Raw genomic sequence first — 27,488 nt, forward strand, 5'->3', positions numbered from 1 at the left:
AGGATGCGCACCTTAACCGACATAGTTGCAAACCATCCCAGTGTTGCAAACAACCCCAGTGTGAATGTGGGGAACTAACAGGGAACCGACGGTACGGTTTGCTAAGCGACGCATTTCGATGCCGCACGTGGAGAATGAAGATAGCCCTGATCCTTTCGCAAAAGTGGTATTTTGTTTAGATCAAATAAATTTTACTATGCTGGATCAAGCATTTAACAAAATGCCAAGGTATTTATTGATTTTTGACAAGGCCCCACCGCCTCCTTAGCCCAGGACTGTCTCTGGTGTCATCATGGCTCACATGCCTCACCTTGTGTGCACGTATTTCACAAGTGTGGTAGCTAATCAGACACCTAAAATACAAAGTACAAGCACGGAAGGCTCATCAACTCCATCTCCTATACAGAAATACTCTTGTTATGAGGGTGCCAGAACAATTTAAAACTTCTGTGGTCTGTTTCCTTCCTAAGTCAAATGTCATCAGGTGAAATCTGCCACCGATGATAATGCAGTGTTGACCAAGACTGCAAAATGTCGATGTGAGTATCCATTTCTCTTTCTTTGCTTACCATAAATTCATTACCATAAATTTTGAAAACTGGCAGCAATGTATTTTGACAAATTTTATGTTGACAAATTTTAAAGTGCTATAAAACTTGATAAGCTAAATCAATGAACAATGTTTTGAGCTGCTATATATTTTTTTCCAGGCATTGAACAAACAGTTCATTGTTCCAAGTCTGTCTGGGGGCCAGTTCTCTGGGTTATTCTATACAATTTCAAAGAAACTTCAGAAGCTCACACAGGCCTTTGAGCACGCAAAACCAAGAGGCAGCGCTTCTAAACCACAAATGGAGACGATGTTCCATATACATGTGTAAATTAAAACATATAAAATAACATAGGCATTATAAAATTTGTGTTAAAACTGGTAACAGCTTTACTGATTTACTGACAATGAAAATATATAGCATTTTTTCTGTCAGAGCATTTATCAACACTTGGCAACCCTACACTAACTTGACATGTAAGATGATCAAAATGGATTATGTAATCTTTCCCATTCATTTCTATTGATTTTACTTATGATAAAATTCATCAGTGTGCCTGCAAACGCTGAGGCTGAAAGGCTCTGCTTGACAAAAAAAAAAAAAAAAAAGAAAGAGAGGAAAAAAAGAATTCAACAGAGTTGAATAGGATGAATGTAATTTTAGAATAGGATTGCACAGATACAGAAGTCGTGCCCTAAAGCCTCCAGCAACAAATTAATACAAATAAACCTGGCAGTCTCATAAAATTGCATTGGTCTATGCAGGGATTCACTTTTGAGATAAAATTACAAAATTGCAGGTGAAAATAATTAATGTGTGAGTGCAATTAAAAATACAGTTTGTGAAGATATTTTCAAACTTTTTAAACTTCAACAGTAATCAAAGTTATTTCTCTGACTGCAAGTAACATCAAAATGCCAGTAAATGGCCCATTTTAATCAGTTTTATTGATTCATGCTTTCAGTTCTTATTCAGTTAAAAACAAGGCACATTAAATACATCCTCTTATTGCTCTATAAATGCATGCAGCTCATTCTGTATATCAAGAGTAATAAATAATGGTGATAAAACACCAAGACAGTTATAAAAATGACAACCCAGCCTCAAACATAGTATTTAAGAGTCCAATCTAGAACAATAACCCAACACAATACATAAAAAATGCCATATATGAAAACATGCAGTGTGTATATCGACTCCAGTACTGGGTTTATACTTGATATTCTTTAAAAGCACAGTAGGGCTCTTTTACTCCCTAAAAAGGATTGACAGAATGCAAAACAGTGCAAGTTATTAGCATTGTTGACTTCAATATTATTACATTCATATGCCAAAAATCTTTACAAATACATAAAAAAAGGAAATCAGATCAATGATCATTCTTACAGTATGTTTAGGAAAAGAATGAAATTTCTGTTGTACGAAGGAGTAAGCTACATATATTCTGAAAAAGACAAAACAAAGCTAGAAACTAAAGCAAAACAGGGAGCATGCATTTAGTAGTAGAAATCCTAAAGTTACACTCAGTAGAAATTGATTGAAAGCAAGAATGTTGCAGCAGCATGAAGGATATGAGGCAGACAACCCTGGCTTAACAAATAATCCAGCGGTATCACTATTGTTATGACTGTGGGAAGGGCTACTGAAGGGAGCATCCAGCTCTCCACCACAGATAGGGGTTCCTTCACCTAAATCCCCTTAATAAAGCCTCTTTAACTAAATCACTTGATAAAAGACAATCTCTACACACCTCACACCCACCCCAACAGAATCAGCTGATACCATGTTTATACAAAAAGAAAATAATTCTTTTGTGCTTGGAATAGATTTTGAATCACACTCACACACCCCCCCCACCCCATTTCTTCTCTCCTTTTCTGAAATCAGGTAAAGAAGCTGCGCAGGTTTAATTAAGAACTTACACAAAAATGCAGGGGTGCTTTATTCACAGTAAAGACTTGGAACCAGCTCGTTTCCAAGATGAGTCTCTGGGATCGGTGAAGGAGCGTATGTTTTAGAATTAGCAGATTTTAAGCAAAAGCAGATGTGCTCAAAAGAAGAAAAGTGCGTTTTTCTTTGTCCTTAAAGGAACTTCACTCATAAAAAAGCATGCAGAAACAAGGCCTCTTTTCAAATACAGCTCTGCCCAGGCCAGTCAGGTTATAAGCCTGCTCCCTACTGTAATGGATTCAGCGAGGATACAAGTCATCGTTGTCTTGATTTAACTAGAAAAGAAGAGAGAGAAAGAGAGAGAGCACAAATGTACAGTATTGTGGTACATCACCTCTGATGTTTTAAAGGACAGCTCTTCTATCTATTAAGGGTCACTGGGCTCTAAACAGTGAAGTTATTGTCTTGATAGAAAAACACTAAGTTACAAAGCCATGTGCTTCTATTATTAAAAAAGAAAGAAAGAAAGAGAGAGAGAGAGAGAGAGAGAGGGAGGGAGGGAGGGAGGGGGGAAGGAAGAAAGGAAGGAAGAAAGCAGTGTAAAAAAAAAATTCACACCTTAAAAGAAAAAGCTTCACAGTGATACCTGGGACGTCACTTTCTCTGTTTTAGGTTTTCCTTTAGGAAGTGGCAAGTCTAAACTTCATTTAAAAGCAAAATGAGTTAAGGTGCTATCTTCACTGTTTATTTCAGAGGTAGGGGTAGGGGCTTAGGTGAGTGAACCTCCAGTGTGTGTATTATGGCAGACAGGCTCATACCGCACGTGAATGAGGCATAAAGATATTCTACATTTGACATATATAGAAATATTTGTCAACATTTGACATATATAGAAATAATAGCACAAAATAATAGCACAAAAGTGTTTATGTACCAGTTTGAAAAATTAAGATCTCGAGTCTGCACAATGAAAACCTGACATTAAATAAAGGGTCACATTTCCTATTTCATACACGTGATCTTAAAAAAAAAAAAAGTAGGTAGTTAACTTCACAAGAGGAAGCACAATGAATAAACATTCAGATGACTGGCTAAAATGCCACCAAACTATTATAAAAGCATACCAAATTGGCCCTTTAAATTCAGTATATTACATATTTACTAAATTCTGAGCAGATTGATTTTTTTTAACATTTTTATTGGACCAAAATTGCTTTACAATGGTGTGTTAGTTTCTGCTTTATAACAATGTGAATCAGCTATACGTATACATATACCCCCATATCTCCTCCCTCTTGCACCTCCCTCCCACCCTCCCTATCCCACCCCTCTAGGTGGTCACAAAGCACCGGGCTGATCTCCCTGTGCTATGTGGCTGCTTCCCACTACCTATCTATTTTACATTTGGTAGTGTATAGAGAGTGGTATGGGCAGATTGATTTTTTTGTCTTGTTTTGTCTTTCTGTGAGTGTGTATGTGTATGATGGGGGAATGCGTGTGTGTGTGCTGAGTGTGGTTTTCTCTATTTCTTTTTGTTTGATTGAGAACTTTTCTGTTGAGTACAGAAGGAGAAAGGCTTTAAGCAATTAAAATGACCTTGAACACTGCAAGTTTGTGGCTTTTTATAAATAATTGTAACTAAAGTTAACTAAAGGCTATTCCTATCCTCTTTTACTATCCGTTTACAAATACTCCCCCAAATGATGCAATAACCTGAGCAAAATAGGTCATGTTTGACAGTATCACATGCTCCAAGATCTAGGATTTGGGGATTGAAAACTGTGCTATAATATGTGGATATATAAACACAGGTTTTTAATCCTTAAATTTATTACTACTGTAAAGATTTGAGAAATTTAGTCCCATGCCAATGTATCCAACTTGCCACTTAAATGCTGGTTTTAAAGTAAGAAAAGCAAGGATCTTCCTGGCAACTGTAATAGTCAAAGAAAAACCAGCAGTGACTGGGGAAAAAAAAATGAATTGCTGAGATGAAACTATCACTGTAACTCCCAGCAAATGTCAATGCTATCCTTATATCTTGTACCTGTGATTCTGGAAGCTTTCAGAGTTTCTCTGAGATTTGCTCCTATAACCAGATCTAAACTTTTTCTTCCTTCTCCAGTTTTGCCAGTCACGCTCTAGATATAAAGTCTGGATGAGGAAGGCAGACAAGCTGGAGGAAGAAGGGGCTGTGGGGTCTCCAGAAACACTATCGTTTTAATAGGTCCCACCCCACTGAATTTCTTTTAAGAACAAATACTATCAACAAGCTTAATGTCCAGAGCTTTGTGCAAATCATGAAATATTTCCAGCTTCTTTTTTCAATTTCTGCCAAAATATTCTGCCTCTAAAACTGACTTAGACTAAATGAATAAACAAACAAAAAGGGAGCATGTCCAGTCTAACAGGTCACAGAATAAATGCAAAACATTAAACCAGTGTGCATTGAAAATGAGAAAAAAAAGATAAAATACACTTTTAAGAAGCTAGATTGAATGGCAAATACAAATAAAGGGTATACATTGACATCCTAAAGCTTTGGAATGTTTCCCAGTGTTAAAACAAGGCAGCTATCCATATCCACTGTTTTAGAGCGGTGTAAGTCATCTCTGGTTTGATACATGATTATTTGTTGTTCCTGTTTATTGGCTGTGGATATACTGCTCAGACTCACAGTCCTCCACAACTTCGGTCCACGGGGATGGGAACTCTTCTGTCGAGGTTCTCTTCTGCAGTTTTCATGAGTATAGCAAGCCGGCTTCCAGACACCCTTCCTTTTTGAACAGCACTCATCAGCTTAAAGAGAAAATAGGCAACAGATTCAGAAGGCCAGCCAGCTTCCTCCCTTCTCCATGGCATTTTAATGGTTACCTTTGCAGCAGGCAGGGGTAATTAAGTGCCCCCGTCGAAAACCGCAGCAGGTACTACAACTCACTTAAGAAGAGTACAGTTTTCAAACATTTCAAAAAGGGGGAAAGGGGCAGGTATTTTGCCACGGCTGCAAAAACTACACCTATCTGGCGAATCAGCCTGCCTTTAAATGCAAATTGAATGCATTACTTTTTGCCCCTTAATGTGCTCAGAGCATATATTTTTTGGAGCAACTCAAATATTGAATCTTTAATTCCATTTTTAAATCTGAAAAGGGAATCTCAGGGATTGAACAAAGACAAACCGTGACCTATATTTAACTACTCTTTTTTAGTGTTACTGTACTTGACAACTTCAAGTCCCCCAAATCCAAATTCCTTAAAGACTTTTTAAAGTAATTTACATTTAAGTCCTTGAAAATGGACCCAGAGATCCACCTTAAGAATTAAAAGCACTCCACAGCCCAGATTTTAGCTAATTCATTTTTATCCAGTGGATAAAATCAGAATTAGTCTTGAAATTACATGCAGTCAGCAGGCAAACGCCTTTAATCTGGAAGGCACTGTGCAATTATCAGCACGGGGAATTTTTTTTTTTTCCTATTCAAGTTGATGTGGTTTTTACTATTTTCTTGATCTCACTTCCTCAATCTTTGTTATCTATTTGTTTTTTTAAAGAACTGATTTAGTCATTCATCAGAAATATATATATATCTGTAAATCCTCAAAATATTTTTAGGGTTATAGTTTTTAGCCTAAAGAAATACATTTCTTAAAAAAGACTCTGAATAAGGGTCAGAGGCATCTGCCAAGGGGCTGGATCAGAATTTCATGACCTTATTAAAAGCTGTTTCACAAGCTATTGCTTATTAGAGATGGACTCCTAAATGCAGAAGTGTCATTAGAGCCCAAACCTAAAAATAAAGTCATGTAACCATACAGTATCTATAGAGATCCTTCCATGAGGATTATTAAAAAAAAGTCTATATTCAAAATGGTGTTTAATGGGATAAACATGGGCGCTTAATCTTCAGAGAAGGAAAATATTTTATGAAAAATAAAATAAAACCCTGAAAACATACTTTGCATCTGATGAATGGTGTAACAAAGAATGCTGACATCTACAGATGGAACAATTGATGGTTTATCGTCTTGCCTCTGATTCCATAAAGACTTTCAAAGTTTATCAGCGCTAACAAAACTGAGAGAGCTGGAGTTTTTTTTCTTTATCCATAAACATTGTGCGATGTACCAGCCTTTAAAAACTCAAAGTCTTCTTCAAACATTACATGTATCTTGAAACCATATTACGAGAAGAAAATAGTATTTGGGTGTGAATATATCTCATAAGAAATATTGTCAGCGTTTTTAAGTTGAAAATTACACTGTATATTTGTACTTAGTAGAAGCATGAATGATCTCTTTCATTTAGAATTGGACAAGAAATACTCAATTATTAAAAAGACTCTACAAGAAAGCCTGCAGATGGTTTAAATTATTTTCTACGTGTTTAACTCTACTGCACTCAAAATTACTTAACACCCAAACCACATAGCATATCCATAAAATTAGACTCATTGTTTCTAAGACCTCAGGTCCTTGAACCCTAAATGCTGTTGTTTATTTACAACGTATATGAAATGAAGCATTAACTATTTATCTTAAGAAAAGTTTTCTAAAATCCTGAGACAGACAAAAAAAATTTTCTCACAGAAAAAAACAGACAAAAAATGTATGAAATGGTTTTTTATTCCCAAGCATACGTTTTAAACTCAATTTCAAACGTCCACTTAGTTAAACAGTAAGCTAAAGAACTAAACATTCTTTTTTGTAATGCTGGACACAACCTGTGAAAATTTTCTGCATTTAGATTCAACAATGCTCTTATCTGCAGTTCATCTCCAGAGAGACAATTACCATTTCCTTTGCCTTGATCTTGTTTGTTTAACTTGACACAGTGAAGAAAGGGCTGACATTGACCAAAATCCCCAGCATTAATTTATTTCATGTTCAGCATTCATCATTGCCATGGTGCAAGAAAGACCTGGCATTCATTTGAAATACCTGCCCAAGAAGCAGTACAGAAAAAACCTGGCTGCTTGGAAACCAATACATTCTTCGTAAGAGCAGAGTCCTATGGACAGTTACAAATAATGTATGGCTTTGTTGAGTTTCTTTCTTTTAAGGAACTTTTAGGAATGATGTGTAGCATCCAGTATGAAGTTAAAGTAACAAAATTTACTTCCTTCCTGGTTATGATTAAACAACTGAGCCTTGAGTAAGTGGAAAATTAGAAATAGAAATGCTTGAATTACGTGGTCTTGACCCAGGAATATAGGTTTCCTTTCTTTTGCTTTTCAGGTTCATTCTAATGTAAGAATATAATCATCGCATGTTGGGTTCTCAAGTGAATATGATTCTCAAATGAATACGACTCTGATTTCTTTAAACTTCCTCGATTAAAAATATACTTTCCACATTAGAAGTAAAGAAGGGTCCGGTGGTGGCATCCCACGGCATACTCTTTATAAAGCACACTTCTGACTTAGTTCTTTAAGCCATAATTAACTTAGATTTAATCTAAATTGCCCAGCGCAACAGAATGTGTCTTATAAAAAGCAAGAGAACATGCACCACGTAAAGCCTTATCCTTAAGGGCAGACATATCAACCTTTGCTGGCTTCAAGCTTTCTTCTCTTTCAGAATGAGGTGACAACTGTGTGGACTTCAAAATCCATTCCTGAATATAAACTGATGACCAATAGATAAAAAGCAAATACACTTGTTTCCTTTCACCACAACTCACCTGCAAAAATTCATTGAGTTCAACCTGTCCATTTTTATTCAAATCTACTTCATTCAGAATTTCATGTAGTGTATTTTCATCCATTTGGACACTGATACTCTAAGTAAAAGGAAAGCACAAAATAATGAAGTTTCATTAGAAATTATGCGTATCACTTTATCAATGTTACCAGCCTTTCAAAAATTCAGAGAGAAATATTACTTATAGAAAGCACTAGATGAGAAAAAAATTATCTAGCATAATCTTTACATTCTTCTGCTATCAAAGATGTTGAACCAAAAAAAAAATATTACCTCTAATACACGCTGAACATCAACAATGGTAATAAAGCCTTTCTGGTCTGCATCAAACTTATGAAATCTCTTCTTGTACCTGGAACACAACATTGAATAATGGAAAAATATACTTAGATAAGTGAAGACAAAAAAAGAGAGATACAGAAACTTATTAGAAGTACCTGTCAATGTCCGAAGGCAGTAGGCTAATTTCAGAGTGATCTGTTAACTGTTCTGATCGAGATTTATAGCCCATTTCATAATACAGAAACTTCCTGGCTGTTTCAAGTTCTTCCTACAACACAGAGACACACAAAGTTCAAAGATTTATGGAAAGAATTATTGATTTTTTTCTTCCTTTTTTTTTCCACTTGGTTTTCTAAAATGAAAGCTCATCTTCATTTTTCTGGCCAGGTCAATTTTTTATTTCCTCCAGTTTTACTGAAGTATAATTGTATTCAATAAAATTCACCTATTTTGGGTAGGCAGTTTGATGTATATCCCACCACGATCAAGATATAGAACATTTCTATCCCCCTAAAAAGCTTCCTTATTTCCCATTTGCAATTGATTCCTGCCCCTGACCTCTAGCCCCAGGCCACTGATCTGATTTTGTCACCAGAGTTTTGCTTTTTCTTGAATTTCATATGAAAGTGTTCATATAGTTCGTAGTCTTCTGTGTTTGACTACTTTCATATAGCATGACAATTCTGAGATTCATTTATGTTGCTGCATGTTTTAATATTCTGTTTCTTTTTACTGCTGAATATTCTTCCACAGTATTGACTAGCAAAATCTATGGGTGATTTGGTGACAAAAGAGCAATTAAAAGTGAAGAAGGCATTCAGGACTTGAACAACGATTATAATGTGGCATGCGGTACCAAGACAGACATCATGACGTTAACTAATTCTAAAATTTTGTCACTCGGATGCTGGTAGTTGGGTGGAAGTTACAGAGTCAGGAGAAGAAACAAGCTATTCTACTGAATAGTTACTCTTCCTGTTTTCAATGATCTCGGCCACAACTGATACTACCTATTGCTGAGAACACTGTCTTCTTAGATTTCATCACGCCAGTCTCCAAACTAAGAACTTCCAAAATGACTCTATTGTGCTGTATATTGTTCACAAATATCTCTTTCCTCTCATAAACACACACACACACACACACACTTCTCTCCCCATAAGTATACTTCTCAACCCCATTGATGTGAGTCTGGACATGTGATTTACTTTGGCCAATGGCACATGAATGGATATAATATATGCCACTTTTGAGCAAAAGCTTTATACAAAATTGCAGTTTTGCTTAGCCTCTCTTGCTCCTGTACCATAAGAAGGGCATGAATCAGAGAGATCTGAAGCCAGTCTGAAATATGAAGAAGAGCCACAGCAGCTAACATGCAGCCTTCAGGTAATATGAGTGAAAAGTAAGTGCTTGCTATGGTAGACCAGTGAGCTTCTGAAATTGTTATACAGTATAACATAGACAATGCTCACGAACACAAGTCTTAAATTCCTCAGACTTCCCCTCAAAGGATCTGACTAAATCAATTTGTAGACCCAACTTCTGGCCTGCAGAATAGTGCCAGTGCCAAATGAAACAAGGAAAATAACACAATAGCACCTACTCTTGCAGGAAATGTGTTTATATTTCTTTGTTTATGTCAGTGACAAGTCCCTTTGCTCCTTTTTCTTTGGCAGATAATTTTTTTCCTGAGATTATCCCCTTCCTGCTTTCCTTTCTCTTAGGAGACATATATATTTTAAAACATAAATATATATATATAATATATATATTAGCTGAGAGAACTTTTTAGCATTTCTAACTTTTCATTTTGCTACGTAAGAACATTAGGAATTTTATTTTATTATATATGTTTATTATATTACATATTTATTTTATTATATATAACATAAAATATTTATTTTATTACACATATACATGATATATAAGGTATACATAAAACTTGCCTTTGAAGTCACCAAGGGCATTCTTCACTGGCAGATTACTCTCTTCACACAGGAAAATCCAACAGTTATAAATAAAACTATTCTTCTATTGCACCAATTTTGCCCAGTCATTTTCTATAAAACTGGTTCAACGTTCATCTCCTTGGAAGTGGCATCTCTGATACTTCCCTCCAAGAACAAGCTGTTCCTCGAGTCATGTCCCTTTATTACCCATGTAATTTATCCATACTCCATATTAAGCAAGGAATCATGGAATTTAAAGCTGAAAGGGCTTTTTTCCCTAGAAGTCACCCAAAGTACCTCCCTAACCCCACATTTCCTTTACAACGTTCCAAAAATAGAAGCCTGAGGTCTCCATCTAAAGAAGAGCTCTAGCAATAGGGAGGTAACTCAATTCCACTGAAAGCAGCCCATAAAGGGAAGACTCCAACTGCCAAAAATATTTATGCTGAGATTAAACCAATCTCTGCAATTCTTAGAATTTGTTTGGGATTAGTGCAACTTTCTTACAGTAATTTTTGTTTGTTTGTTTTTAAGTTGGGAGGGGTTGTTTTCAATGAAATTCCATGGAAGGAAAATGAGAGTTTATTTTTTTTTAATTTTATTGATGTATAGTTGATTTACAATGTTGAGTTAATTTCTTCTGTACAGCAAAGTGACTCTGTTATACATATATATATATATATATATATATATATTTTTGTAGAGTAGGATCCAAGCTTTATCTTCAAGATACAGTATGTACATATATAAATACGTGGAAATGCAATGTAAGGACATGCAAAATGGTGGGGTAATACACAGTTTGTAATTTCTTCTTTATCTTTTTTTTAATATTTGAATTTTATTTTATTTTTTATACAGCAGGTTCTTATTAGTTATCTATTTTATACATATTAGTGTATATATGTCAATCCCAATCTCCCAATTCATCCCACCACCACCCCCTTCCCTTACAGTAATGTTTTATAAAGTCTAAGTTTTTTTTTTCCTGTATCACACCACAACAAATATCTAAGGACAGAGCTTTCCTCTTTAAGAATTTTCTTTAAGTCTAGAACTACTCTCCTGCATGAGACATGATTTTAAATCCCATTACCATGCTGAATAATTTCTCCCAAACCACAACTAGTCTGTCGTATAATAAAATGATCAGAACACAACATAATACTCCAGCAGAGATCTGGCAAGTACCTAGAAAGAAGTAACTATCAGCTTCATCAATCTAGAGATATGATTTCTATTAGGCAGCCTAAGACTGTAATTGCATTTGGGGGCAGCCATGATCCACTGTTACCTGCTGTGCATTCACAGTTAACGAAAATCATATTTCTTTTTTGCATGTGCTACTGTTAAAGTCTTGTCAAATCTATCATGAATGGATGGAGTTGTTTTTCTACCTAATGTAAGGTTTGCCAATTATGTCTATTATATTATACCTAATGTAATCTCCCCCATTGCTTCAAGTTGTCACCAAACATTCACTCTCCCTCCAGTTCCTTACAGGTACACCAAAGATGCATGCCATCAATGTCGTAATCTAGGCACCTGAACCACAGTAGACTAGGTCAAGACCAAAGACAGAATCCTCATGACCTGCTATCAAAGCCCTCTTCTGAGGATAGTGATCATTTGGTTACAAATCCACCAATTTTAGAAGGTATCACATGTGGCTTCATAAAATGCTTCATGGAATCCAAATACATTATGTCTATAACATTTCCTCGATCTAACAAACTTGTTAATCTTTCTGAAAAGAAAATATGTCTGAAATGATTTCTTACTACCTTCCAGTGATCACTACTTCTTGCTAAATGCTGATAAAACAAACTTAAAATGCCATAACCTGGAAAACTGCCCAAGACCAATGCCAAGACCACTAATTTATAGGTTACAAACTATATTTCCCCCCCTTCTCCCTTTTTGGAATGCGGTACTACATTTGCCTACCTTCTGTCTTCTGGTGCTCTTCCTATTTTCCATATTGCCATAATCTTTTAAAGCTCAACAGTAGTTAAATAAATCCCACCTACAAATTCTCTGAGTACCCTGAAGTATAACATTTCTGGGTTGGCGTACAAACTCATTTAGAGCAGTCTCCTATTTGAATGTCTATTTCCTCTTACCAATATTTATTTTGTTCTTCTCACAATGAAAATCATTCTCCTTGACAAAAAAGGAAAAAAAGAAAAACAAATTGGTATTGAACTATGAGTTGAAAGGTTCTCTCCCTTCTCCGGCGGTCAAGGATTTGGTGCTAGTCACCTTGAGCAACGACCTAGGTTAGGCCTTACTTGCATTCTTTACCATTTTTACCAGTTATTTTTGGTGTTTTTAGTATTTTTGCCAACACTCAGCCAATTCCTGACACTGTTCATACACATCCTTATTCGTCCTGGATACCCTTTCATTGTTGAGTACGTATCTTCCATCTGTTTGATATTTGGTGCTTATTAGCTTGCTTTGTCCATAGTCACTCCATTTTTCACTTGCTTCCCCTTTATCCTCCTTGCTGGAATCAATTTTGAAATAATTTCTTATTGTGAGACACCCTCAATCTACTCGAGTGGTCTTCTCTTTAAAGCCTCTCAATGAAATGCATGTTTTGTCTGAGGGTTATAAAGTCTACCTTACCAAATAATACGGCAGCATTTCCCAAAATACATCCTAAAGCAATACTAGTTTCCCTTTCTACCAGCCCTTCCAACAAGTGAGAGTTGGGTCTGTCTCCAAATAAATTGCCTTTTGGAAACTGACAATGCACATAAGCATTTTAAAGGCACCAAATTATCTGCATTAAAGGAAATGGTTTCATTTGTTTAACTCAGAATTTCCCAAACTCTTTTGACCATGTAGTCATCTTTTCACTGATGTTATATGTTGATATTTATTTATAATTATGTATTAATTTATATAATTGTGTAAAACACAACCTGACAATGACACATTCTCTAAATGTCTTCACCAACTCCTCTGTCAGTCCCCAAGTCCCCTAGACAACGCCTTCCTCCCTAACCATTTCTTCCAAGTTGGCTGCCTTTGGTCTTGAGTAACAGTTCTCTAAATCTTTCTATAAATTTTGGGAAATATACACATATTTCCGAGGTATATATGTGTTGTAACCACTCAATTAAATTTGAAGATCCCTGAAACTATGAGCTATTTATCATTCCCCTAAAATATCTGGTATAATGCTCAGTGTACAAGTCACTCATTAAGTATTGACTGGTAAAAACAACCACAATTCATCTGCAGAGAGTTATTTATCACCTTGTTCCTCTTTCACTTTTGCAGGTTAAGTAATCCCAATGCTTTTAACCTTTTCTCAGAAGTCCAGCTTTCTAACCTTTAATTCTTTTTTCCCTCTCCTTTGTTCTCTCTAGACTGTCCACAGTTCTCATTAATACTCCTATGTCTCAGATACTGAGTAATAACTTTAGGTCTTTTATTTCTGTTATTCTGCTTGTTAAGGGGAATGGGAGAATATTTCTGAGTACATAAATCTGCTCATAAAATCTAAACTGAAGTTAAATCTAGTTTCCTCGGGAGGGCTGAACACAAGCAGTTTACAGAATTTTCTTCCTCCTTCTTACCTCCTACAGCCTGAATTCCTGGCACAAAGTACCTTCCTGCATATTCAGATCATTTCAACCATAATTTTTACAGGAACACATTATCACCAGTCCTTCTATATGGTATAAATGATTGGCAGTAGCACAAGAGTAAGTTTCATTCTTGTGTTGCCTCAGTATATAGCTTTATTTATTTATTTCATTTTTTTTGAATTTTATTTTATTTATACAGCAGGTTCTTATTAGTTACCTACTTTATACATACTAGTGTATATATGTCAATCCCAGTCTGCCAGTGCATCCCACCACCACCACTCCCCAGTATATAGCTTTAATTGGCCAAACCAAAACTCAAAACAGGAAGAGCTATAAACCAGTCCAGCCAATGCAGAGGCAACAGGGTGGGGTGGGAAAAGGGTATGTTCTGGGATCAGAAAACCTGGTTTCAATCCCAGTTCCACAACCTACTAGTTGTATGAACTCTCACGGGGACTTTCTCCCTAAGCCTGTTTCCTCAACTATAAAATGAGGGTAAAGGTTATGCCTGTCAGTGTTGTGATAGGATTAAGGAACTCTTTTCAAACAGTGATTTCTACCATCAGTACACTACATACATGGCCTTAAAATTACTGGAGGAGAAAATTTTAAATGTAGGGCCATGGTTTCACCCCTGAAGACTCTGATAGTCAAGCCTTAAAATCTGCCTTTTTCCCTACCATTCCCAGGTGACAAATATGTAACCATCTTCAGGAATCTCCACCACATTGAAAACACTTTAAGGACAAGACCTATGCCCGGTCCTTCCTTACACCTTCAGCATGTGACATACATGCTCAGTAATGTTCATTCACTCATTCAATACACATTATTTAGGGCCTTTTATATGCCAGGCACTGAGGGTACAGAAACAAAACAGATCACATCCCTTCCTTTGGGACGCTTACTTCCGGGAGGGGAGGCTGACAGTAAATAAACAAAATACATGGTATGTCAAATGAGAACTGATGCTAAAGAGAAAAATAAAGGAAGGAGTAGAAGATGCCATTCGGATTGGGGGCTACTCTTTTATTCAGTCCAGTGAAGAGAGACATCCCTGGAGTGGAGACCAGGAGGAAGTGAGGGAGTAGGCCATGAGGACATCTAGGGAAGAGCATTCCAGGGAGAGGGATCAGTAGGGCTTGAATAAAGAAAAGCAACTCAACCTGTGGGTTGGAGAGAGTGAAGAAATGGGAAGAAAAATGAGGGGGATCAGAAAGGTGGTGGCCAGATTACAGCGGGTTCCTGTTATAATAATCCATGTAAGAGATGCTGATAGCCTGAATCAGGGTGACAGCAGTTAAGAAAGGGTTGAAGTCAAGCCATTATTTGAAGACAAGTATGATAAGGTTTGCTGATGGGCTTAGATCAAGTATGAAAATAAGATTTAGGCCCAAGCAACCAAAGAGTGGAATAGGTATTTACGACATGGAGAGGTCAGTAACGGCAGTAGTTTGAGGAAGGCAGGAGGAGATCTGAGAGAGATGGTGCTGTGGACTGAGTTGTACCCTCCTAAATTCATATGTTGACAGCCTAACCTCCAATGTGATGGGATTCGGAGATGGGGCTTTGGGGAGGTAACTAGCTTCAGATAAACCTCACTGGGATTAGCACCCTCAGCAAGAGCTCTCTCTGGCTCTCTGTGTCCCCCAGAAGGCATCTGTTTCAAAGCCAGGAGCAAGGCTCTCGCCAGAACCCAGCCATCTCACCTGGCACTCTGATCTCATATTTCCAGGCTCCAGAAATGTGAGAAATAAATGTCTGTTATTTAAGCCACCCAGCCTGTGGTATCCTGTTATAGCAGCTTGAGTAGACTAAGACAGGTGGTGTTCAGGAAGGAGGGAGGAATCAACTGTGTCAAGGCCACTAACTGGTTGCGTAAAAGGATGACGAGAGCTGACAAACACGTTGAGCAACATGAAGGTGCCTGGGGAGTGTGACCAGAGCCACTACAGCAAAGTGGCCACGAAAGAGCCTACACGGAATGGGTTCAAGAAAGACTTGGCGGGGGGGCAGGAACTAAACCAATGAACACAGAGTATTTTCTGAATAAATACATGAAAATGCCTCTGCGCATCACAACAGTTTGGTTTAATTAAAAATCATGACGGTCTTCTGTTTGTTACAAGAAGCCCAGGGCTGTATATGTGGGCATCTGAGTATCGCTGGCTTTCTTTTTTTAATTTGGATATAAATATAAAATTTCAAATGACACAAATCAATAAGCATTTGGTGGTCAGGCCATAAAACCACAATTTCCTACCAAAGGCAACCTTGCAGGAGTGTGAATCTCACTGTAGAATATATTCTAAGAATGTTTTCAGTGAAAACCAGAAAAGGTTCTACCCACAATTGTTATTATCTTACTTTTTCAGGAATTACGACCACAAATTTGAGAACATTTTTCTATAAGGGATTTTCCAAAAACAACCAGGAAGAATATTTGGTTATAAGGATATTTGTTACAAGAATTTGTTAAAACAAGATATTTGTTACAAGAATAGCTTTCCAGTTTTCTAAGGCCTAGCAATATTAAACACACACACACACAAAAACTGGCAGGCAATCTAAAGTCACCATCAAAAGCTATGCTAGCCGGGCTTCCATGGTGGCGCAGTGGTTGGGAGTCCGCCTGCCGATGCAGGGGACACGGGTTCGTGCCCCGGTTCGGGAGGATCCCACATGCCACGGAGCGGCTGGGCCCGTGAGCCATGGCCGCTGAGACTGTGCGTCCGGAGCCTGTGCTCCCCAATGGGAGAGGCCACAAGAGTGAGAGGCCCGCATACCACAAAAAAAAAAACAAAAAAAAAAACTATGCCAGCCTCTACTAACAGATTAAGACATTGCATGTCTATAATGGAAACTGGTTTTAAAGACTTCTATACAATACCTTTTTTTTAGAATCACCCCAGCTCAGTTCTCTGCCCATCAGTTCAACAATCCTGGGTAGGGCCTCCTCTGCTGCCTGGACATTTAGAAAGGCCAGGCGAGTACGACGTGAGATCATATCCACTGCAGTGCAGGCATACTCCTTAATCCCATATTTCACCTGAGTTTGAATTAAAGTAAAATGATTAATTTAGGCCTTTTTTAAAAAGGGGGAATAAAGCTTCACTTAAAATTCATGCTTAGGAAAAGTGACCTTTTTCTTTACATATCTGGTTCTTTAGCAGGCATGATACATAGTGACATCATACAAGTTCCCCATCTGCCTGCCAAGAAGATTTGGAAATTGGGACAATTTGGATAAGAGCTATTAATGCCTTCTCCTTGAATAGAACCTGGTGCAAACATGTAAATTGCATCACTTTTCATTTACCATGCACAGTAATCACCTCGTTGTTCATACATGACACGGATGTTAATTTACATAGCTGAGTAGGGAGGAGATATGGGGATATACGTATGCATATAGCTGATCCACTTTGTTATACAGCAGAAACTAACACAACACTGTAAAGCAATTATAGTCCAATAAAGATATTAAAAAAAAAAGTTATGGTCTCATCTCTTGGCTATCCAAAGTTTTCTGTCTCAGAGTAATAAGATGACAGAAATCTTGCCTTCAATCAACAACAAAATGCTTACTTGGACACCTATGTTTTTAAAGTGTGGTGAATTATAAATGAATATAAAGTGTCAAGATACGGCATCAGGCGGTGCGTAAGTGGTACAAACTTGAGGAGCTACAAGTTCTCAAAAGGGGCAAACAACTGTGAATCGGTAAGATTTGAGATAGCTCCATGGAGGAGACAGAAATCTATATTTTCTATTATTATTGTTACCACTATCAATATCACTTCAGAGTTGAAATTAAAATTTTGTAAATGAAAGGAACTGTGCTGGGCAGACGTTTTCCTCCAGGTTTTAGCGGATGTATGCACATTAAAACTTAGCTTATTTCTAAAGAGGATGAAAAGTGAACAGATGAAAGGTATCCCCTGGCAGACAGGAAATTCCCATATGGCCATTCACGTACCTCTGCTTCAATGTATGGAAATTCTGACACAAGACGCACCCCAACAATGGGCCACCGCTTTCCCGTCACACTCGCCATTTTGGCCACTTCAAAAGCCTTGTCGCCATAGGTGGCAGCAAGATGCTGGGCCACCTAAGGAAACAAAACTGCATCAGGCAGGTCCTCTGAATATCAATAGCTTCTAGGTACAAAGCAAAACAATGTACATGCTTATCTTGTCAGTTTTGTTTTGTTTTTTTTTTTTTTACAGCCTGTAACTAAAAATCCTAGGAGAGTGTTAGATTTTGATTCCGTGGGAGGAAAATACTTTGGCTCCAAATGCTCAGGCCAGCACTAATGCTACTACACATGTGCTACTGTATCAGTGACTGATGAAGCTTCAGCTTCATTCTGCTCCAGACATCACATCTGAAGAACAGCCTTCCTTATGCTCGAGACAGAAAGAATTTGGGAGGTCCTGTCTGCTAGGAACAAGCCAAACAAACTCCAGATTCTAAAACAGAGACCAAAACGTGCATTGCTTTTTAGGTGACTAAAGCACCTAAAAAGTGCTTTTTCCCATTAGTTCACTCTCACAGTACACAGACAGAAACAAACCCAGCAACAGGAAACTCGAAATCATGGAGGCCACATGGCTGCCGATTCTGTTACTGGCAATAGTGAGATTAGGTCAAGAGTAAGATGATGCGGCAATGCATGCCCACCTCACTTTCAAGTCCATAATCCTGGACAAGCCTGATGTAGAGTGTAGGGCTCCAATCTTTGCCCCCTTGAAGGAAAAGCCCAACTGTTTTACTTGGTCCTGCTTTCAAATTGTGGGTCTTGACTGCAGCATTTATGGTATCTTCTGCCATAGATCGATAGGTTGTCCACTTTCCACCTACAAATACATTGATAAATAATTCATTAGGTTACCACCCCTTGTTTTTCTTATAATTAACCATTTATCAACTTATCAATAACAAAATTCACCAGTTGTTTATAACAAATGTGGCAAAGCAACGCAAAAGATTTTACTCAGAATCATAAAAAAAAAAAAAAAGTCCCTGTTCTTTAGCATTAAAAGGGATTCTGGTATGAGAATTTAACTCAAGCTGCTTTAGATATAAAGCACACCCAAACAACAAGGTAATATGCCATACCTGCTATAGTGATGAGGCCGCTCTCACTGATATCCACGACGTGATTTCGGGAGATGGACTGTGTATCTGCAGACTTGGGATCTGTAACAAGGGGGCGAATACCACTCCATGCTGCCAGGACATCCCCTCTTCTTACTGGGAAGGATCAATGCCAAGGGTTAAGAGGATTACTCAAAGACGTCTCAACAAAACTAAAATGATTAGAAAGCAGAAAAGAGTTCAGTAAAAGGAACACATGAATATGTACTTTTAAAGGGAGGGAATATCGTTAAATATAAGAACTAAATGAGTGGGTAAGTTACAAGAAAAACTCAAATAATTGTTTTGTTACAAAGATAACCTGGACGAAAAAAGTAAAGAACTGGAAAATCACGGACATGGGTCCCAAAGAGGAAACAAAAGAAACAAATGTTAGCAACCCTCAGCTGGGACAATCTGCAGTAGTTACAAAGAACAACAACAAAGCAGAAACAAAATAAAAACAAACCAAAAGAGGGCCTCCCTGGTGGCGCAGTGGTTGAGAGTCCGCCTGCCGATGCAGGGGACAGGGGTTCGTGCCCCGGTCCGGGAAGATCCCACGTGCCGCGGAGCGGCTGGGCTCGTGAGCCATGGCCGCCGAGCCTGCGCGTCCAGAGCCTGTGCTCCGCAACGGGAGAGTCCACAACAGTGAGAGGCCCGCGTACCGCCAAAAAAACCCCCCAAAAGACATGACTTGTTACATTTCCCCCCTAGAGTATATATCTTGCTATCTCTTCTCAGGGAAGATACTTATTAGAAGCAGAGGGCAGTCAGGATTTCAGATCCCACTCACCCCTTGGTCCTGTGTTCTTGTACAGCGAACCTCCTGTACATTTAGACACAGCAGACTCTGAAAAGTACTTAAATATATATCTAGCGAAATCTTGTGTAAAGAGTCACAAAGACTCTTTGATGTGACTCGTATATTGGACTAGTCAAAAAAAAAAAAAAGAAAAGAGAAAAAAAAAGCACCTAAAAAGTACAGGGGAAAGATCCTAAAAACAAGTAATACTGCATGACAATCTCTCCATCTTGATCTCAAATGAAAAAAAGATTTCTGGTAAAGATAACTTCAACTAAGGTAATCTGACATATTTTAGCTTAGCTCCTTAAGGACCACACTCTAAACATGACTATAATCCGAAAGAAGAGGTACCCATACACCTCTATGGGAGTGTTCAATCAAACCCATATCCCAACACTGAATCTGAAACAAAGGGAGAGTAAACTTCATAAACTGGTGAGGAAAGCCTAAGGCTTGCAGTCCTGTTAACTGGTAACTCGATGTAGGGATTCCATCCCTAGATCTGCCCCTTTGAAGGGTGCATCCTCTTCAGTATGTTTAATTCTGATGGCCTCCATGGAATGGGGGAATTCTTGCTCCACACAATTCCACAAAAGTCTTGTAAAACCTCCACATAAATCATGCAATATTTTAATCTTTACAAAAAGCTTTACTAGGAAATTACCACTATTTTCCATTAGAGTTCAAATTGCCCTCAGAGTCAAAAATAAAACTTAGCCAACCACTTAGAACGTCATTGTGGTCACTGCAAAGTCTGCAGAGTGTGTTCTCTGAAATTCCTTAGGTAGCCACGCTGATCAGGAATTTGGTTTCAGTTCTTACAGCCTTCTGACTGATCTTAAAATTATTCTGTGGAAAACTAGACTTTCTAAATTTAAAGCACATGCAAATAATCTTTGTGGCAAATGCTTTACCTTTTCTGGTATAACAGGCAGAAAAATACATCTGTGAAACTGTACTGTCTGAAATGAAAAGACCAAACTAAAACACTTGAGTTTTTCATTCATGGAGGAAAATTAAATAAAACATTATGTATACTGATACCATTTTTAATCCTTACTTTTGAAATTGCTACTCAAAACAAGAAAAGAAAACACTAACAGGAAGAGTTCATAACATGTCAGGAACCTTAATTTATTTTGCTTGATATCTTAGCATTCAGCTTTTTAGCCTGAGAATTATATCAGATGAATGTTGGGATTATATTTATTTAAAAAGATTCATTTAAGGATAATCAAATTTTAAATCATATTTCAAGTATGAATCAGGCTTTATAGCCTGCAGCATTTTTATGTTATTAGACTAAACTGTGGTTGGATCAGGTGGTCTATCATCTATCAGTTTTCTCCCAACCTTGAGATTTAATGATTTTTATGGATTATTCAAAATGCCATTTGCTGCTGAAGAATAAAAGCACTTTTTATCTCTCTACCATCCAAATTAAGTAATGACCAGTCAGGGCTATGGGTATAACCTAGACCCACAAGGCACAGCATAGCTAAACACATGAAACATGAATTCTAACCTCTTGTAGAAAAGACAGCAACAAACTAAACAGGTTTCTCTCTTTATTACTTATTCACACACAGTGGAAACCTTGTGTGCTGTTAAACTCTTATTCAAATTCTCTTTAGAAAGAGATTCAAAAGCAGTGGACAGATAGCATAGAGAACCTTCCAAAATTGCCAGGAACTGCTGCAGCCATATTGTAACCATGGGGGAAACAACCATAGCATGAAGCCTACCTGGGGGGGGGGGGGAGGCGGGGTGGAGTGAAGAGAAATAAGGGCCCTTCGCTAAAGACATTGCTCAATCACTAAATTAATCACCTCTTGAGGCTTCTTATATCCGGAGATCTTCTTTTACATGATAATACATTATTTATTTTATAATAACAAAAAACAAAAAATACAAATTCAATGACTCTAATAAATTGAGTGCTTCTCTAAATGTCTATGTAAATACCTCTAGCTTCTGTAAAGCAGCACTGTTCCATAGACTTTTCTGCAGTGATGGAAATGTTCTGTATTAACCTGTCTGATTCACTAGCCACTAGCTGCATGAGGCTATTAAGCACTTGAAATGTGGTCCATGCAACTGAGAAACTGAATTTCAAATTTTATTTCATTTTAACTAAATTTAAATAGCCACATGATATGCACATGTGTAGGCTATAATATTGCATAAGGCAGTTCTAGAGTAAAACCACCAAGTGGTAGATCTCAGACTTGTCCTGGTTGATCATCAAGCTGGGTATTTCCCCCATGGCACCTTGCCCATGTCTTCAATGGAGCATCCTTTCAGTGAAATTTGACTGTGAGAATCTAATCTGCTGTAATAGTATGAGACACCCCACCTCAAAATACTTTATTGTCGTAACATGTTCCATATTTACCATTTCAAAGTATCCTCCTCTCCTACTAATCTCATCAATTCAAAGAAATGAAAATATTTGTACTAAATTAGGTACTCCTACCCTCAAGTTCTTACCCAGAAATCGGTTCTATCATTTAGGTTGTAGCCAAGAGTAGACAGTGAACATCACCTACTTTAACTCTCCATGGTCTAACACGTGAAGAAAATAACTCAACTCAAGGATTTTATGCCTCAGAGCTCAAAGATTCATCTTGATTTTCCTGGTCCTCATACCGTCAGGATGGCTAAACAAGACGGCATTACTGTTGCATCTTCCTCACCATGTTGAAAGTCTTCGGCAATATCAATTCTAGTATTTCTCAGTACCTCAAATACTGTATCAAGTAGAAGTCATGTATTGTGATCAATACATATGAAATGGCATATTAAAACATTCTCTGAACTTTTTATATCAAACAAGAGCTGACATTACAAAATCAAAAGCAATAATATTTTGGCCTCTGAGTCAACATGCTAGACTTAAGGTTTCTAATGACTATATATTTAAACAATTGGATATCCTCTTTTAAAACAACTGAACACTTTAATAAAACAAGATGACAGGAAACAACACTACTATTAAAATTGAGAAAAATTCTCATTAAACACCACTTATGAGAGTGGCTCACCCAGTTGATTTTTTTTTTGTTTAACATCTGTATTGGAGTATAATTGCTTTACAATGTTGTGTTAGCTTCTGCTGTATAACAAAGTGAATCAGCTATATGTATACATATATGTCCATATCCCCTCCCTCTTGTGTCTCCCTCCCACCCTCCCTATCCCACCCCTCTAGGGGGTCACAAAGCACTGAGCTGATTTCCCTGTGCTATGCAGCTGCTTCCCACTAGCTATCTATTTTACATTTGGTAGTGTATATAAATCCATGCCACTCTGATTTTTAAGTGCCAACTGCCCAGATGTTAAAAATCCCATGAGTACTACAGAATGTATAAAAGTACTGGTCGATATTTTCAGAAGGATAGTAAGGAAATAAAATAGTCCTTCTACCATCATGTTTAAGAATTATTTTTATTACTACCCTGATAAATAATTCACTCAGGTTTTAGTGTGTAAAATATATAAAGAATAAAATATAAATAGTAAAGTTGAATAGACATTTTTCACAGCTGGCTGAAAAGACTAAGTGCTGTGTAATTGTTTCCAATGATAATTAATATTTTTATTCTTAAAAACTTGGCAAGACAAGTGTTGGTTTTAAGTTAATAGAAAATGGAGCCCACAGGAAGTAACAATTAAGAGCTAAATGTGCACTTTTGCTTCCCATCAGTTATTTAGCCATACATTTTGGGGTGCTCTTTCTCCTGTTTGCCACTTTCAAAAAATCAATGAAAAGCATGTGAAAATATCTACGTGAACACAGGGGAAACAGTGTCAGAAATCAATACCTTCTCTACCAGCATGTTTAACCTGCAGAAATGAAGTGTTAATCACAGAAATAAGATACCATATTACATTTATAAACTAATGAAACTAGAAAAAGCAAAGCGCGTGACACTATAATTAAACAGCTGGAAGACATCCAAGCCTGTGTAAGTTGATAACCCTGGTACAATCTCTGGCAGTGAAAAGGCAGGTCTGCAGTGAGTTGATATGGCCAGCTCCGTTGTTAATTGAATAACAGGCAATCTATAAACACTACTAATTGCATATGTGAAAACCTGTGTACAACTAGAGAAGCTGCTTAGAGAAGCACTCCAGAAAAACTACATGGATAAAGCACTCTGCAAATCTTCTGTCTTCCTCAATCCCTTTAAGTCACAGCTTAGTTTCACCACTGCGTCCTTCTGATTAACCTCTACACAGCGGACTTAATGATACATTTTTCAAAAGATCATTTTTCTTCCTAACCCAATACACACTGCACAACTATCAATTACCCGTTTCAGAAGAGAACAAACAAGTAATCTAGAAAATTCAGCCTGTGAATGGAAAGCTTTCTAAATCGTAAAAGAAGACATGGTCTTATTCCCAACAGGCAAAATGCTTTTCAGAATTGTTCCGATGCATTTTGCAGAAGTGTGGCAGCCGCTGCGAACAGCATGGAGTGTTAAGATTTGACACTTTTTTTCTTCTCAAGAATATAGCCATTTGGGGAGGCTCAGAAACTGTTGTCAGAATTTTACTTATTCATCCACTTAATAAATCCTTTTAAAATGATTGTTTCAACCCTGGTGAATACAAACCATTTCAAAAGTATTTCCTCTAGGATCTACACAAATTTTTTATTTTTAAAATCTGTAGCGAAGACTGCTTGGCCCAAGGGATTGGTTATGAGAAATGAAACCTCCTCTACTTTAACATTCAAATCCAAATAAGGCCAGTCGAGAGCAAAGGTCACTATCATTTTGAAGGTGTCTGGCAGCTTCCATGAAATGAACTGAGAGGCTTAATCCACTCCCTAGTGGATATAATATCACATCACGCGACAAACCCGGGACTACCAATTGGAATACTGCATAATAGTTAGAAGCACAAGTATTAGAGCTAGACTGACTTGCATTCAATATCATGGCTCCAACATGAATGAGCTATGGGAAGGAAACAAAGTCACTGGGCCTCAGTTTCTTCATCTACAAAATGGGAATTACAAAATAAAACTAACAAGGTTGTTACGAGGAATCAGAGATAATATAAGCAATATGCTTAGCGGAGTGTGTAGCATAAAAAGTGCTCAATAACAGTAGAGTTTTAAAAAATAAAGCATGCATAACCCACTGCAGACTAATGGAAAGATTAAAATATGTGTAGCAACAGCATGTAGTCAAAAAACTGAATGGTGCCTGAGGCCGAGTTTCTCTTTCACATTTCATCAGTATAGGAGAGAGTATTGGGTTTCACCTAAATTCCTTGGAAAAAATACAAATTTGAATGTCTTTACTTTAGATATAGACATACTCTAGCTAACTAGCACTCTACCAAGACTGAGGGTAATTCCTCATATACTCTGAGGCCTTCAGTCCAGTAGAAATAAGAATGAAAAGAAACCATAAAGAATCATTGCTGATTCAAAGGATAAGTTGACAAGTAAGAAAGGTGTGATAGAGGGTGAGCACAGGGAAATAAATGAAGTACATGAAAGAGCTGTCACTTCTGCTTTTACCCTGGATATTTGCTACGTGGAGAATTTGTAATCTCAAGAGTCCCGAGAGCACCAGAGGAAAAGCCTGATTTACAGTGTTCACATATTAATTTCAACCCACTTTTACCAAAAATCAAAACTGACAAAAACTCTTTGTTAGTTTCACCAATTAACCTGACTACCAAAAGGTATGTTAACCGAAAAGACCTCTATAGACCAAGTAGGTCCCAGCAGGTATTAACAAGTCTCCTACCTATTAATAAGCAGAATGAAAGTGATGGGTACAGGCTCAGTCTCTGTTCCAGTCCAAGGCTCATTTCACTGATGGAAATCCCCACCCACGATATGGACACAGCAGCCTTTTGGAACCTACACCTCTTCCCAGCACATCCCGTATAAGCAGTTAGATTTCTCGTTAGTGCATTTGAACTTTAAGAATTTGGAAACTGTCAACTATAGCTCTCTGCTCTTGAATTAATTTTATTTCTTGCTCTAACAATCTAAACTTCTTGTTCTTATGGCCCTATATAAACCCACTTTTAACAAAGATCATACCCAGGTAAATGTGAAATGAAGCAGGATTCATTAACAGTAATCAATACATTAAAATACAATCATACCCAGATGAAGCTCCTCCTACTTTGCAAAAAGTGGGAAAAAAAGCTGAAATTGAAATGCATTTTGAGTACTTAAGTATGGATATTAAACAGGGCATGACTATTTCTTAAACAACTATGTTTGAGTATTGTGTGTGTGTGTGTGTGTGTGTGTCTGTATGTGCGAAAGAGTATAAATTTAGCCACACAGATTTCAATTACATGCATTTAATACATTTATACTATTATAACTATCCAAAGAGAATCTACTCAAAATGAAATTACATCCATTATTTGAAATTAGAAGAAACTAAAACTATACAGTATGGATCAATCAATTAAACTAGGAGAATCCCCTAAACCATTTTTTAAAGCAGTTTGTTTGTAAATGTGTGATCACATAATGAAAAAAATTCTTTAGGGAAAAAGCACTCATAGAGGCTACTGAGTCACCTTAAGACAAAAATTGTGTCTTTGCATGTCCTCCATTGAAGCCAACATTATAGGAGATGCCTGATATAAACAGATGAAGACTATTTTCAAAAACTCTTAAACTTTCTACCTTAATATAGAAAGATTTTCAAATTGCTACCAGCATCAAAAACCCTGAAAGCACCTATTACTAATTTATTTTGATTTAAAACAGTCATGAGTGGCATACCAGATATATAACAAGCTTTGTAACTGAATAAAGAATCCTTACCTGTAAGGAGCTCCAAGTAAGAATATATCTTAGACTATTACCTATTGTATAATGTTGTGATATACTAGACCAGCATTCTAGGGGACTACGAAAGATATCTGGCTTCTGAAGTATAAATAGTATTTTGCCAAAATGAGAAGTTGGGGGAAAAGACATCCCAGAGCAAGACTTCAACCTAAGTAAACAAGGCATGAAGGTTTAAAAGTGCATGACCTGATTTGGAAATAGTAAGAAATGTAATATGGTTAAACTATTGAATGCACATAAGTGGAGTAGTTGAATATAAACCTGCAAAGACAAGTCGTGGAAAGCCTTAGATTGCATATGAGATAGTTTAAAATTTTTCCTGAAGTTAATGATGAGACATCAAAGGGATATTTTTGTGCAAGGAAGTGATGATCAGAACTGTGTTTTAGAGAGTTCTGGTGGAAGGACCAGAGTAGGTGGGGACAGAGACCTAATATATGGAAGCAAGTTAGGGGGCCAATGCAACTCTAAGTGAAAAGTGACACAGGTGTGACCCAGAGTAATGAAAGTGAGAGGGGATTTACAGGATACTTCAGAGTGAGCATTGATGGGAGTTGGACTGGATGTGGAAAGAGAAGGATCAGCAAAGATAAGCATGCCGTTTCTAGGCTGGGTGACTAGTCGGCTGATGAGGCTATTAACTGAGATAGGAAATAATGTTGGGAAACTTCTGAAACTAGCACGGATAAAAAAAAAATACATTATACCATCTATGTCCACT

General features: G+C 37.3%; 1 protein-coding gene across 4 annotated transcripts in view; it reads right to left on the reverse strand.

Moving 5' to 3' along the window:
- Positions 1-990: 990 nt before the first annotated feature.
- The window catches only part of GPD2 (glycerol-3-phosphate dehydrogenase 2), a 134,427-nt gene continuing 107,929 nt past the window's right edge, over positions 991-27,488 (reverse strand). For 2 of the 4 annotated variants that reach the window (XM_082658127.1, XM_082658128.1), the window contains 9 exons: positions 19,101-19,235; positions 18,663-18,838; positions 17,959-18,090; positions 16,870-17,028; positions 8,578-8,690; positions 8,414-8,492; positions 8,121-8,219; positions 5,119-5,240; positions 991-2,776 (listed from right to left, as the gene is read on the reverse strand). In XM_082658127.1, coding sequence (XP_082514253.1) covers positions 2,773-2,776; positions 5,119-5,240; positions 8,121-8,219; positions 8,414-8,492; positions 8,578-8,690; positions 16,870-17,028; positions 17,959-18,090; positions 18,663-18,838; positions 19,101-19,235 — 1,019 coding nt within the window. In that variant the 3' untranslated portion in view covers positions 991-2,772. Of the gene's footprint in view, positions 2,777-3,781; positions 5,241-8,120; positions 8,220-8,413; positions 8,493-8,577; positions 8,691-16,869; positions 17,029-17,958; positions 18,091-18,662; positions 18,839-19,100; positions 19,236-27,488 lie in introns of those variants that run through there. The other 2 variants (XM_082658126.1, XM_082658125.1) reach the window with 1 other exon arrangement.

The sequence above is a fragment of the Grampus griseus genome (assembly GCF_964374135.1).
Source record: "Grampus griseus genome assembly, chromosome: 7".
In the NCBI taxonomy this organism is placed as follows: domain Eukaryota; kingdom Metazoa; phylum Chordata; class Mammalia; order Artiodactyla; family Delphinidae; genus Grampus; species Grampus griseus.